At 42.8% G+C, this 14,421-nt stretch overlaps 1 protein-coding gene and 1 long non-coding RNA gene across 3 annotated transcripts in view; one reads left to right on the top strand and one right to left on the bottom strand.

The window, feature by feature from the left end:
- The window catches only part of RNF175 (ring finger protein 175), a 54,069-nt gene extending 53,481 nt beyond the window's left edge, over positions 1 to 588 (bottom strand). For both annotated transcript variants that reach the window (XM_019441222.2, XM_019441223.2), the window contains exon 1: positions 265 to 588. In XM_019441222.2, the coding sequence (XP_019296767.1) occupies positions 265 to 573 (309 nt within the window). In that variant the 5' untranslated portion in view covers positions 574 to 588. The remainder of the gene's footprint in view (positions 1 to 264) is intronic.
- LOC128776532 (uncharacterized) overlaps positions 1 to 14,421 on the top strand; it is a 60,144-nt gene that overhangs the window by 37,363 nt on the left and 8,360 nt on the right. The window lies entirely within an intron of this gene.

The following is a 14,421-nucleotide window of genomic DNA, read 5'->3' as shown; positions in this document are numbered from 1 at the left end:
CGGAGTGGGGGAGGCGGGGTAAGGGAGGGGAAAATGAGGAGTAGGGGATGAGAAGGGAGAGGAGCGGGAGAGGGAGAGAGAAATGGAGAGGAGTTCGGCTCCCGTGGGGTGGGGTAGGGAGAGGCGACGCCACGAGCACCTTCCAGAAAGGTCATCCGTGCCGCGGCGGGGGACTCGGAGACCAGTCCGTGCGGCCACCCAGCCCCCGCGTGAGCCTAGGCACCCTGGCCCCGTGTCCCCCCGCCTGCGCCCGGCGCCCGGTACCTGCTCGTGCTGGGGAGGCGCCTCCGGCCCCGGCGCCGCCTCGCGCACCGCGGCCCCCGCGGCCCCCGCGGCCCCCGCGGCCATGCCTCCGCCGCGGCGGCTCCAGCGCCCCGCGGGCCGGGGAGGGTCTCCGGGAGGCCGCTGGGGGACGCCCTTTCCGGCGCGAGCGCCGGGTGCCATCTGAGCCTGCGGCGGCCCCGCCCCGGGCCGTGCGCCTCCCCTTCGCCCTGCGCCCGCGTCCCACCCTCCTCCTCGCTGAGGAGACCCTTTGGGGATCTTCCCCTCTGCAGACAAGCAGTGGTCGGCCATCGCGGCTCGTACGACATCCTGCGCCCGGCCCTGTGGGCTGGATAGGGGCCGGCGGTTTTATCACCAGGACCCAGGGCTGGAGGCCGGCTCGGAAGTAGGTAGGAAGAGATGTGGGGCGTACGGAGAGTGAGAAATGGAGGTGAGAGAGGGAGCGGGGGGTCGTTTTCTCCTCCGCCCCTTTCCTCAGAAGCCTTCACCCGAAGGCGGGAGTTCAGGTGGCTGTCCAAATCCTGGGAGACCAGGAGCCAGCTACACCCTATGTGTTCCCGAGACTCCTCAACCTCTGTTGCATCTCCAGTGGCGTTCCTGTCCCAGGGCCCATAGCCCCTTCTTTCCTCTTATCTGCAGTTTTAATAATTTGGACAGGTCCCTGGTGAAGTCACACCTAGCACCTCCAAAGATGATGGCGGGGGGGGGGGGGGGGGGGCGGGGGGGCGGGAAGAGAGAAGATGGAGCCTCTAGGCCCGGGTGCACTTCCCCCTGGGAAATCATTCCCAGCTTGCCTTTGTCCCCCCCCCCCCCCCCCCCCCCCCCCCCACCTTCAGGGGTGTTCTCCTTGACCTCAGCAGTAGGCCTGAGCCTGCACTTGAAAAGGCTGGAACATTTGGGGAAGCTTTTAGGAATGCACTGGTGTTAATGGAGGGCAATAGACAAAAAGGGAACAGGTAAGTAGGCAGTCTGACTTACAAAATATGGCTTACTCCATTCCAGTTTGTGATGGCTCATAGTTTTCAACACCTACACGGAGGTACCCGTGGAGGCTGCTGGACACATCTCTGCCATGGTGGCCTTGCCACCTAGCAGAGTGTAGAGACAAACATGCAGGACAATTAGTTGTGTTTCCTGTTCCAAGTACTGTGCTCTGTGGTAACGCATTCAGTTTTCACAACAAGGTCACAAGGTGGGTGGTGTTATTATCTCCATTTTACATGAGAACATTGAAGCACGAGAGGTGCAGAAGTTGGCCCAAGTTCCAAAACTAGTAGGTTAGGTACAGTGGGAATTTGCCTTTTGGATTCAAGGGTGGACAGGAGGGCTCAACTATGATTCAGGACCTGGGGACCAGTCAGAAAGCTATTGCTATAGTTCCAGTGAAAGACAGCAATGGCCTCGGTGGTGTCTGTGAGTGTGTGTCGGGGTGGGATGGAAAGGAGATGGAGAGATGTGGATGGAGCCAGGAGATTTAGTTAACAGAATCTGTAAGACTTACTGATCCTCTAGGATCCTGCCTGGCATTTGGGCAGAGGGTGCTGAGAATGGGAATACTCAAAGAGCAGGAGATTTCTGGGTATAAAGATAATGAGTTCATTTAGACATGTTGCCTTCCTGCCTAGCTCTTGGCCTGTCTTCATGTGGCAAAGGCCATTTTTCTCTCCAGTCCAGGATGTCCTCGAATTCATCTGGATTCCTCTAAGTCAGCCATCTGCCCTCCCCAAGCCCCTGTAAAAGGTCCAGATGGAAATAGAATTTCCCTATCCTATAAACTCTGGCCCATTATCATTACCTAAGTTTTGGCTCCCTGATATGAGATTCTCTTCCTTGGTTGATTGACACCAGAAATGACTACATATTTCGCTGGAGACACAGGTAAGCACAAAGGGAATTCTCTTCCTTCTGATTTCAGCTCAACAACCATCAGAGACTAAAACTCAAAAAGTTCATTTCTTCTCCACTGGTGATAATGGACTTACTCTACTCCACTCTATCATGCCTGGTTCCTTTAGTGACCCATTTCCAGATATAGGACCAATATCTTGTTTGCCAGAAAGGTAACCACTGCTTTCTGGAGTGGTGCAATTACTTTGCAACTCTGTTTTCCAAAGCAAATGCTTGGCAACTGACTCTCATAGATCCTGGAATAGACGAACAGCATTCCTGTTGCTTAGTGCTAATCTCTTCAGCATATAAGCCGTAGTTCGCGCATCCTTCTGTCATCTCTTGACCTAGAGCCCTGAGGTGATTGTAATGATGTACTGAAGAAAATAAGCTGATGTCATAAAGGTGTTTCAAAAACAAGGTGGATTCAAGAAGAGTTAGAAAATACTAAAATTAGAGTTAGTATGGTGTCTGGTGCAGAAATAGAGAAATAGACCCATGGAACAGAATAGAGAGCCCCCAAATGGACACATGCGTTTACAGGAAGCTACTTTTATGACAGGAGTTGACAAATCAGCAGGAAAGATGGACAATTAGTAATTAGCTTGCTATGCCAAGACAGAACAGGTGGTTTTAAAAAGCAAAAGTTAAGAAGACAATTTAAAAAAATATCTTTGTCACCCCAAGGTGGTAAAAATATATTAAACAAAACTCAGAAACAACAAATCATAAAGGAAAAGGTTAGTCAATTAGTCTATGTTAAAAAATTTTAATTTCTGTACAATAAAAAGTTGACATTAAAAAGCAGCAAGCCATGGACCGAGGGAATGTATTTGCATATATCTAGCTGTCAAAGAATTAGTGCTCAGGAAAAGATAGAACTGTTAGAAATTAATTTTTAAAAAGTGTAAATCAATAGAATGTGGGCAAGGAGTACAAACCAATTTTAAGAAATAAAATTATGAGATGTTTTTGTAACTTTAAGGGAATTAATTTTTACATTTATGTATATGCGAGTTAATCTAAAATGCATACTTCACAGGAACGCCTTGTATATTTAAAAAAAAATTTTTTTTTAACGTTTATTTTTTTTTGAGACAGAGAGAGACACAGCATGAATGGGGGAGGGGCAGAGAGAGAGGGAGACACAGAATCGGAAGCAAGCTCCAGGCTCTGAGCTGTCAGCTCAGAGCCCGAAGTGGGGCTTGAACTCGTGGACCACGAGATCGTAACCTGAGCCGAAGTTGGACGCTTAACCGACTGAGCCACCCAGGCGCCCCACGCCTTGTATATTTTAAATTACTTATTGCAAAGTGCCTGCCTTCAGCCTTCCTACCCACTTTCTGACCAGCACTCATTGATTTTTTCCCTTTCTGCTGTCCTTCCCAGGACAACTGAACTGCCCTAGGCTGATGGTGCCACCTAATGGTTAGATCTTACAGAAGTCTGCTCTATTGTCTTACAAAGGGGTCTTTTTCAAGGAACTTTCTTTTTCGATTTTCTCCTTTCCTCTTTTCTCATGTCTTTTTTCATATTTACAGATAAAAATATATAGTTGATCCTTAGCCTCCCAGCTAGAATGAGTGATTTCAAATGTCTGTAACCAGGTGTGGTACTGGTCACATGGGGTAGGGTGGTAGAGGGAGACAGTCCAAACAACTGTGGGGCCTCCCTGCCATGAAGGAGGTGGCAGTCTTACAGTCAGTCTAACCAGGGGTAAGATGTCAAATTCAAACCATCCAGGCGATGGGAGTATCTGAGAGAGTTTGATCTCAGAAATTAGTGTGAAAGAGGCACCAAAAGCTCTCCACTTCTGTGATCCCTGGGGTCGGGGCAGACTGGGTCATAAATGGGGGTAATGGTTTCTAAAAGGAGAGGGACACTGAAGCTAGGTCCTACCTTGGTTGCTGAAATGGCTGCATAGAGACACTCCTGCTAACTCTTTTTCAGTCACCCCCACCAGCTAACCCCTCTTGGGTGCTAGGTTGGCCTTCAGGTGCAGACACTAGCCTCTTAGAATTGGTAGAAATCTTGCAAGCTAGTCTGATTCCCCATTGCTAGGGTTCCTGACTACAGCCCCAGTTGCCCTGGCCTCTCGGCCTTCCTGGATAGACCTTTTCATCCTTTAATTAAATCTTCCTTTGCTTAAACACTACCCCTCAAGATAAATGAAAGAGCCTCAACTTTATTGCTTATCTCATTCTTTAATTATTAGTATTCTAATATTATTGACCACTATTCTTTTTTTTTGGCTGAAATGTACAGAGTCTAGCTATATTATGATTATGTGGAGTTTTGTGAGCTAGCTTGGGCCCGCATCACCATTTATAAGATCGCTTCTTTGGGAAAGTGCATTCTGCCTTTCAAACTACGGCCTTCCAAATGCACATTTGGAACACAATCCGTGTGTGAGCTGGGAGCCCTGTTCCCAATGTCTGTTGGCCCAGGGCAGCCCCACAACCAAATGACATGTGGTTTAAGGTTCCTGTCACAGCCGGTTCATTTAAGTAATGTTAGCTGGAGCTCAGTTCAGATTCTCAGGTTTCTGGTTCATTCGGAATAGGGGAGGCAGCAGAGTCACAGTGTTCAGACAACAGCTTGTGTGGGACTCCCCACTCTCTATAGAGGCATGGCACATTCCTGCTTTTCCGTGGTTTACCCTGTAGGTTTTAGGACTGAGCCTCTTCTGAAGGCAAGCTTTTTAGTTCTGTTGAACAATTGATCTTAAAAAGAAGAACTCCTTTTAAAAACCAACTAGGCTTTCAAGCTCAGAAGTTCAGCTAGGGTCATTCTCATTTATTGAGTTCAGGGGCCCTCTCAGTAGGAGGGAAAACCACATTTAAATCCTTGATGGGGCTCCTTGCCTTCCCCTCTCCTTGTTTTCCTTTCCCGGTGCCTGCTTGCAGAAGTCTCATCTTTAGTAAGTTAGAAGTCAGACAGTCGGGCCAGGCAAACCAGTCTCCACTGTCCTAACTGTAAAAGGAGTTAACATTTATCAAACACCCACAGTGTGCCAGACACGGGGCTGAGCATGTTATGTATCTGATATCATTTAATCCTCAGAATGAGCCCCAGTGACAGGTGTTACTGCCCACATTTTGCAGGTGAAGACATTTAAGTTAAAGAAATGAATTGCTTTATCTAAGAACGTATAGCAGCAACCACCGCTCTGTTGGGTCCCTGACCCCTGGGTTGTGTGGGAGGCCACTGCTTGGGGGGTAGGGGAGCGGGGCAGAAAACTTGGTCCTGGAGTGGAAGCTGTATTTGTCATCTCCAGATGAGACCAGGGCCTTGCCCTCCCAATTCCTACACCTCAGGTTAATTGCCAAGATCACATTGCACCTCTGTTCTGCAAAAGTCACATTCTCACAGCAGAAAAATACTAATGTTCCTCTTTTCTCTTGACTTTAGATATTTGTCCTACTTGGGGGCTTGAAACAGATCAGTTATAGAAGCAATAACAAGTAGACACAGATTTGTTTTGCTGGAGTATAAAGCCTTCCAGTGAGTATAAACCCTCCTGGCCTTACACTCCCATTTCCAGTAATTGTGCTTGTGCCCCAGGCCTCTTCCTGGCTTATGGAGGGAGAGTGAGGACAGGAGTTAGCCCATTACCTGCAGACAGCCATTAGTCCAGGAAGAAGGGGCTGCTGTCACTGTGGCCACAGACTTTTGCCATCTACCCATAACAGGACCATTGAGATCTCTGTACATTGATTTGGATACAAATTTAAAATGCAAAAATTGGCTTAAATTGTGCCCTTAACATAATTCCATGCAGTGCATATACTACTATATTTTCTTTTGTTTTGTTTTAATATTTATTTATTTATTTATTTATTTATTTATTTATTTAGAGAGCAGAGGAGGGGCAGAGAGAGACAGAGAATCCCAGGCAGGCTCTGCAGCTGTCAGCACAGAGCCCAACACAGGGCTTGAACCCATGAACTATGGGATGATGACCTGAGCTGAAATCAAGAGTTAGACACTTAACTGACTGATCCACCCAGGCACCCCAACTACTATTTATTTTATAATGTGTCATTGTTAATCAGAAGGGGGACACACTTTTACCAACTCTTAGAGATGCTGAGATGTGGTTAGGAGAAGGAAAGCAGTGTATAGGGTAAGGCCTGAGTCTGTTCCATTCTACCTGTTCTTGCTTCTTATAATGAATGAGCATAAATTTTGGTGTTTAGCCACGTAACTCTAAAAATATGTGGCATCCATGAGTGTTGGAGATGAGTTGCTTTTCTAATGTATTCTATAAATGCAGTAATCCTGGCACACTATATAAATAGTTGAAATAGTGCACGCATGGAAATAAAACATGTATCTATTTATTTTTTTACTTTATTTTAGAATATCAGAAAAATGGAATATCAGTGTTTTTGATGTTTGTTGTTGATGTCAATTTTTCTTTGGGGAGGATTTCAATTATTCTAAGTTACCAAATGGTTACAAACAGAAATTTTGTGCTGGGCATGTTGTCTAATGCCTTTTGAAAATTTAATATTTTGGCATAAGATTGTATATGTTTAATTTTTACACTAAACACATTTTGCTCTGGTCTCAAAAGAAGGAAAATTTTAGAAGCCATCCTGGATACAATAGTTAGAGGGTAATTTAGGGAAGTTAGACTTTACTAGTTTAAGATTTTCTGAATCTTACAAATATCCATAAAGGTGGTCATAGTTTGGGGGACAACTTTAGGTGAACAACTCAAAGGAAGTTTTACCCTATTAGAAACGTGGAGAAGGACATTGTGTGGTCTCAATGCACTGTAATACTTGAATTGGGTCCTGCCTATACTAGTGGCTCTCTGTAGAGTTTTTTGGAGAGAGGGTCTTTATTTTTTCACCTTAGTTACTATTGTAAAAAAATTAAAAAAAAATTTTTTAAATGTTTTTATTTATTTTTGAGACAGAGCAAGACAGAGCATGAGCAGGGGAGGGGCAAAGAGAGAGGGAGACACAAATCTGAAGCAGGCTCCAGGCTCTGAGCTGTCAGCAGAGCCCGATGCAGCGCTCGAGCTCACAGACTGTGAGATCATGACCTGAGTGGAAGTCGGATACTTAACTGACTGAGCCACCCAGGCTCCCCTAAAAAAATTTTTCTTTAATGTTTATTTGTTTACTTATTTATTTATTTATTTTTATGTTTATTTATTTTTGAGACAGAGAGAGACAGAGCATGAACAGGGGAGGGTCAGAGAGAGAGGGAGACACAGAATCTGAAACAGGCTCCAGGCTCTGAGCTGTCAGCACAGAGCCCGATGCGGGGCTCGAACTCACGACTGCGAGATTATGACCTGAGCCTAAGTCGGTCGCCCAACCGACTGAGCCACCCAGGCGCCCCAATGTTTATTTATTTTTGAGAGAGAGACAGAGACAGAGACAGAGCATGAGCAGGGAAGAGGCAGAGAGAGAGGGAGACACAGAATCTAAAGCAGGCTCCAGGCTCTGAGCTGTTAGCACAGAGCCTGACACGGGGCTCAAACCCAGAGCTGTGAGATCATGACCTGAGCTGAAGTTGGACGCTTAACCGACTGAGCCAACCAGGCGCCCCTCCCCTTAGTTGCTATTATGTTCGTATTCAAAGTATACATTTACGGCTTTATTAATAGTGAAATGAGAGTGAAAAATCTTTTGCTAATATGTCATCGGAGTGAAGAATCATCAAAGAGAATAGTCGGAGCTGGTAACAGAAGCATGAAAATCCTGATCATTTGCTGGGCTTGGGGTTGGTTGATCATCTTTGGTTTTTAAATGGCCTGAGGACTGGAGGGGACACCAGCCCATGAAAAATACCGCCAGTAAGAGATATTCATGAATGGGGGAAAAGTTTGTGGAAGGTGAAGTTAAATTTGGTTTAACATGGTTGCTTTTGAAGCATCTCTAGGCCATGCAGGCAGAGTTGTCCACAGAGACAAACTCACTCGAGAAGAAAATTAGGGATAGAGAGAGAGATTTGGTGCTTGACAGTGGTGGACTCTATAGGAGTGAGTAAGGGTGTCCAGAAAGCCTGTATCGTGATAAAAGAAGGAAGTCCAGGAGTATAGTTGACAAGACAACAGGATTTATAATCAAACAAATTTGGTTTCAAGACTCAACTATAACACATTCGTGTATGATCTTTAAGCCTTGAGGCATCTGACTTTTTAAATTTTTTTTAACGGTTACTCATTTTTGAGAGACAGAGAGAGACAGAGTACAAGCAGGGGAGGGGCAAGGAGAGAGGGGGAGACACAGGATTCAAAGTAGGCTCTAGGCTCCGAGCTGTCAGCACAGAGCCTGACTCGGGACTCGAGCCCATGAACTGTGAGATCACGACCTGAGCCAAAGTCAGACGCTTGACCAACTGAGCCACCTAAGTGCCCTGGGACATCTGACATTTTTCGCTAACAGGCTTGGGATATAATTCACATACCGTACAATTTGCCATGAATCAAAGTGTATGAATCAGTGGTTTTTAGTATATTCACAAAACAATGCAATTGCCACTGCTATCTAATTCCAGAATGTTTCATCACCCCAAAAGAAACTCATTCATTAGCAGACACTCTCCCTTTCCCGCTTCCTCCATCCCCTAGCAACCACTGATCTGTCTGTGTAGATTTACTGTTGTGGATGCTTCATATAAATGAAATCATACAATATGTGGCCTTTGTGTGTCTGGCTTCTTTCAGTTAGCATGACGTTTCTGAGGTTGATCTATGTTGTAGTATGTATCAGTACTTCATTCCTTATTATGACTGAATAATACTCCTTTAGATGATTATACTACGTTTTGTCTTTCTACTGATCAGTTGATAGGCTTTGAGGTTGTTTCTACTTTTTGACTATTATGAATAATGCCGCTGTGAAAGTTCATATAAAAGTAGTTTTGTGGATATATGTTCTCAGTTCTCTTTGAGTATATGTTTAGGAGTGCTGTTGCTGGGTCATATAGTAACCCTATGTTTAAGATTTTGAGGAACTGTCAAGCTGTTTTCCAAGTCAGCTGTACTATTTACAACCCACCAGCAATGTATGAGGGTTCTGAGTTTTCCACATCTTCACCAACAGTTGTCATTCTCTGACTAATAGATTGTAGCCATTCTAGTTGGTATGGAGTGTATCTCACTGTGACTTTGATTTATATTCCCTAATGACTGATAACGTTGAACATCTTTTTCATGTGATTATTGGCCATTTGTATATCTTCTTTGAAGAAATGTCTAGATCCTTTGCCCATTTTAAGATTGGGTCACAAGTCTTCTTATTGTTGAGTTTTAAGAGCTATTTGCATATTCTGGATACCAGTTAACTTACCAGCTGTATGATTTGCAAAGATTTCCTCCCATTCTGTCTACTTTCTTTTTATTAATTTTTTCAATGACATGCTTCGAAGCACAAAAGTTCTAAACGTATCTATTTTTTCTTTTATATGTCTGCTTTTGGTATCATGTCTGGAACAAATCATCACCTAATCTTAGGCAGTAGAGATTTATTCCCATGTTTTGTTTTTTTTTTTCTTCTAAGAGTTTTATAGTTTTTGTTCTTACAGGGAGATCTTTGATCTGTTTTGAGTTAATTTTTGTATGTGGTATGAGATAGAGGTCCAACTTCATTCTTTTGCATGCTGATACCCAGTTGTCCTTTCTTCATTTGCTGAAAAGACTACTCTTTCCCCTTTGAATTATTACCTTGGTCACACTTGTCATAAACCATTTGCATAAATATAATGGTTTATTTCTAGACTCTCAATTCTGTTCCTTTGATCTATGTGTCTGTCTGTCCTTGTACTAGTACTACACTGTCTTGATTACTGTAGCTTTGTATTAAGTTTTGAAAGTCTTCCAATTTTATTTTTGTTGTCTAAGGCTGTCTTAGCTATTTTTGATGCCTTACATTTTCATAAGAGTTTTAGAGTCAGCTTGTCAACTTTTGCAAAAAAAAAAAAAAAAAGGCATCTGGAATATTGATAAGGATTGTATTGAATCTATAAACCAAGTTGGGGGTAATATTGCTGTATTAGCAATATTAAGTCTTCCAATTCATGAACATGGGATCTTTTTATTTAGTTCTTTAATTTATTTCAATGATGTTTTGTAATTTTCAGTGTACAAATCTTGCATTTTGTTACATTTATTCCAAAGTGCTTTATTGTTTTTAATTCTATGGTAAATGGAATTGTTTTCTTTCTTTTTTTTAATTAATTTTTAAATGTTTATTATATTTGAGAGAGAGAGAGAGAGAGAGAGTGAAACAGAGTGCGAGTGGAAGAGGGGTAGAGAGAGAGGGAGACACAGAAGCCGAAGCAGGCTTCAGGCTCTGAGCTGTCAGCACAGAGCCCAATGTGGGGCTTGAACTCACGAGCTGTAAGATCATGACCTGAGCCAAAGTTGGAGACTCAATGCTCCAGGCACCCCTGGAATCGTTTTCTTAATTTTATTTTTGAATTGTTCAATACTAGAGTATAGACATATAGTTTATTTTGTATGTTGAACTTGGATCCTGTAGTCTTGCTGAACTCATTTATTAGTTCTAATGGTTTTTTAGTGGATTCCTTAGGACTTTCTACATACAAGATCATGTCATCTATGAATAGAGGTAGTTGCTTTACTTCTTCCTTTCCAATCTGGATTCTTGTGTTCTCTCTCCCTTTCTTTCTCTCCCCTCCACTCCTGTCTCCTCCCCTCTTTCTTCTTCTCTCCTTTCCTGATCTCTTCCTTCCCTTTTCCTCTCCTCCCTGTTCTCTCTTCTCTCCTTCCCTTCCCTCCTTTCTTCACTCTCCCTGCCCCCCCCCCCCCCCCCAACCATTTCTTTCCTTAGGCATTCTCAAGTGCTTACGTGTTATCTTTTGATATGATCATGATCATGTGGTTTTTGTGCTTTGTTCTATTAATATAGTGTATTACATAGATTGATTTTCTCATGTTAAACCAAGTCAGCATTCCTGGGATGAATCCCACTTGGTCATGGTATAATTCTTTCAATATGCTGCTGGATTGTTGAGGTTTTTTGCATCTATATTCATAAAATGTATTGGCCAGTAGTCTTCTTTGCTTGTACTTTCTTGTGATTGTCTGGTTATAGTAATCACGGTACTGCTGGCCTCACAGAATGAACTGGGAAGTGTGTCCTTCTCTTCTATGTTTTGGATGAGTTTGTGAATGACTGATGTTAATTTTTAAAATATTTGTTAGTGGGGTGCCTGGGTGGCTCAGGAGGTTGAGCATCCAAATTCATCTCAGGTCATGATCTCGCGGTTCGTGAGTTTGAGCCCTGCATCAGGCTCTGTGCTGACAGATCAGAGCCTGGAGCCTGCTTGCAGTTCTGGGTCTCCCTCTCTCTCTGCCCCTCCCCTGTTCGTGCTCTGTCTCTCTCACTGTCTTTCAAAAATAAACATTTAAAAAAGTAAAATATTTTTTAGAATTCATAAGTGAAACCCTCTGGGCTGGAGCTTTTCTTTGTGGGATTTTTTTTTTTTTAACTAATAATTCAGTGTCTTTACTTGTTACAGTTCTGTTTAGATTTTCTATTTGCTCTTGAGTCCGCTTTCGTAGTTTGTATATTTCTAGGAATTTGTCAGTTTTGCTTAGGTTGTCTAATTTGTTGGCCTAAAACTCTTCATAGTATTCCCTTACAATTCTTTACCTTCTGTGAGTTGGTAGTAATATTCCTTTTTTACTCCTGGTTTTAGTGATTTAGATCTTTTCCCTTTTTATTTAGGTCAGTCTAGCTAAATTTTTGTCAGTTTTGGTGATTTTCTTAAACAATCAGCTTTTATTTTCTCTATTGTTTTTCTGTGCTCAATTTTATCTGCTCTAATCTGTATAATTTCCCATCTTCTGCTTTTTTTGGGCCTTGTTTGCTCTTATTTTTTTAAAGATAGAAGGTTAAATTATTGATTTGAGCTCTTTCTCCTTTAAACATTTTTTTTTCATATTTATCTATTTATTTTGAGAGAGAGAGAGAGAACAAACGGGAGGGGCAGACAGGGAGCAAGAGAATTGCAAGCAGGTTCCATGCTGTTAGCGCTGAGTGCAATGCAGGGCTCTAACCTATGAACCATGAGATCATGACCTGAGCCAAAAGCAAGAGTCAGATGCTTAACTGACTGAGCCACCCAGTCGCCCCAGATCTTTCTCATTTTTTAATGTAGCCTTTACAGCTGTTTCCCTCTGAGCATTGCTTTAGCTGCATCCATTTGTTTTTAGTACATCGAGATTTAGTTTTCATTCACCTAAATTTCAAACACATTTAGGAATGTGTTGTTTAATTTTCACATATTTGTGAATTTCCCAAGTTTCCTTCTGCGATTTATTTCTAGTTTTGTTTCATCATTGTTAGAGAACATACTTAGCATGATTTGGGTCCTTTTGAATGTATTGAGGCTTGCTATACGGCTTAACACATGGTCTGTCCTGGAGAATGTTTTCTGTGCACTTGGGTGGTGAGCTCAAGGATTTCAGGGCTGATCAAGGAAAGACAGGAACATGAGATGGCAGTATTGCACAATAATATTATTGGGCCCTATTTTGCTGGGGTTATAAGAGAGGGGAAGTCTCTCCCAGCAGGCGGCTAAAAGGGGAAGAGGGAAAGGGAACTCTCAGAGAAGAGGGGAATGGAGGGGGGCTTATGTGTTTAGAGGATGTCATTCAGCAGGAAGTGGGGAGTATCTGAGTCAGAGAGCACCAAAGGGCATCAGCGGTTTGAGGTATTTTACGGCCACAAGGTTTGTGGCTAGCAGATATTTGGTGTAGTTTTGCAGGGTATGCAAAACAAGCGGGTTATAAATGGCTAAAAATATGATTATTTTGGTTATATTGAAAGCAATTGGATATGTAAGAATTTGAGTTTGGCTTTGAGCTGATGGTGCCAACTTGCTGTGAAAAAGAATAAACAACATAAGGGCCAACATACAGGGGCCATCTTGGCTCATGTATATAACAACTGGAGAAAAATGTGTATTCTACTGTTGTTTGGTGGATTGTTCTATAGATGTCTGTTAGGTATAGGTGGCTTTAGTGTTGTCCAGATCTTCTGTTTCCTTCTTGAACTTCTGAGTATTTGTCCAATCTACTAATTGAAAGTGAGGCTTTCGAGTCACTAGTATTTTTGGATTGTCAATTTCTCCTCTTTGTCCCCTCTCTGCACATCTCTCTCACTTTCTCCTTTGCCGAGGTAACTCTCTCATATCATCATAAGTTGCTCAGGATTTATGGAGGTGGTCAGGCTCTGCTGGGCAGGGGGTAACTTTATTGGTTTGGGGGCGGTTTTCAGTTTATTTTTCCTTTTCTGGCCTTGCATCACAGGCCAGTGTTCTTACTCTAGTCCTCTATTGGACACGAGTTTGATGGAGTTAGGCCAGGAAATGCTACACTCAGAACCTCTCCCCTTTCATTTTCAGTAGCTAGTGAGTGTTAATACTGTTAAAAGTATGAAAAACTAAAAAGGGTATTATGACCTCTTCATACCACCTCCTAATTTTCCTTCTTATTTTTTTTAAGTTTACTTATTTATTTTGAGAGAGACTGAGATGGTGTGAGTCGGGGGGAGGGGAGCACAGAGAGGGAGAGAGAGAGAATCCCAAGCAGGCTCTGTGTTCCCAGCCTGACATGGGGCTTGAACCCACAAAACAGCGAGATCATGACCTGAGTCAAAACCAAAAGTCAGATACTTAACTGACTGAGCCACCCAGGTGCCTCTCCTTCTCATTTTAAAAAGTGTCAGTAAGTATACTTACTATGTTAACTGTTTTGATGCTTAAAAGAATTTAAATATCAAAAATCAAATGCTTTTCTCATTTTGTCTTGTTTTGGAACCCCTGCTTTATTGGCACTTTAAACACAATATTTTGCCCATCAAAGAATTAAATACTACAAGAAGTCTCCCTTGCTGCCTAGGACCTGGGACCAATATCCGGGGCATGACTACTACCCCCCTCCTCCCATGCCCATGCAGACATCATCAAAGCCATATGTATATCCTCTTCCACCAAATGTCTGTTCATGTCTTTTCACTCATTTTCTAAGTGCATTGTGATTTTTTACTGTTGAGTTTTGACAGTTCTTTTTATATCCTGGATACAAATCCTTGGTCAAATATGTGGTTTGCAAGTATTTTCTCTAATCTTCAATTTATCATTTCATTCTATTGACAGGTTCTTTTCCCCCCCTTAGTTTTATTGAAGCAGAATTGACAAATTGTAAGACATGGAAAGTGTACAATGTCATGACTTGAGGTATTTTAACAGTAGTTTTTG

This window comes from Panthera pardus, unplaced genomic scaffold, assembly GCF_024362965.1.
Source record: "Panthera pardus isolate Hobbes unplaced genomic scaffold, ASM2436296v1 HiC_scaffold_13, whole genome shotgun sequence".
In the NCBI taxonomy this organism is placed as follows: domain Eukaryota; kingdom Metazoa; phylum Chordata; class Mammalia; order Carnivora; family Felidae; genus Panthera; species Panthera pardus.
This window is presented reverse-complemented; position numbering and strand designations above follow the sequence as displayed.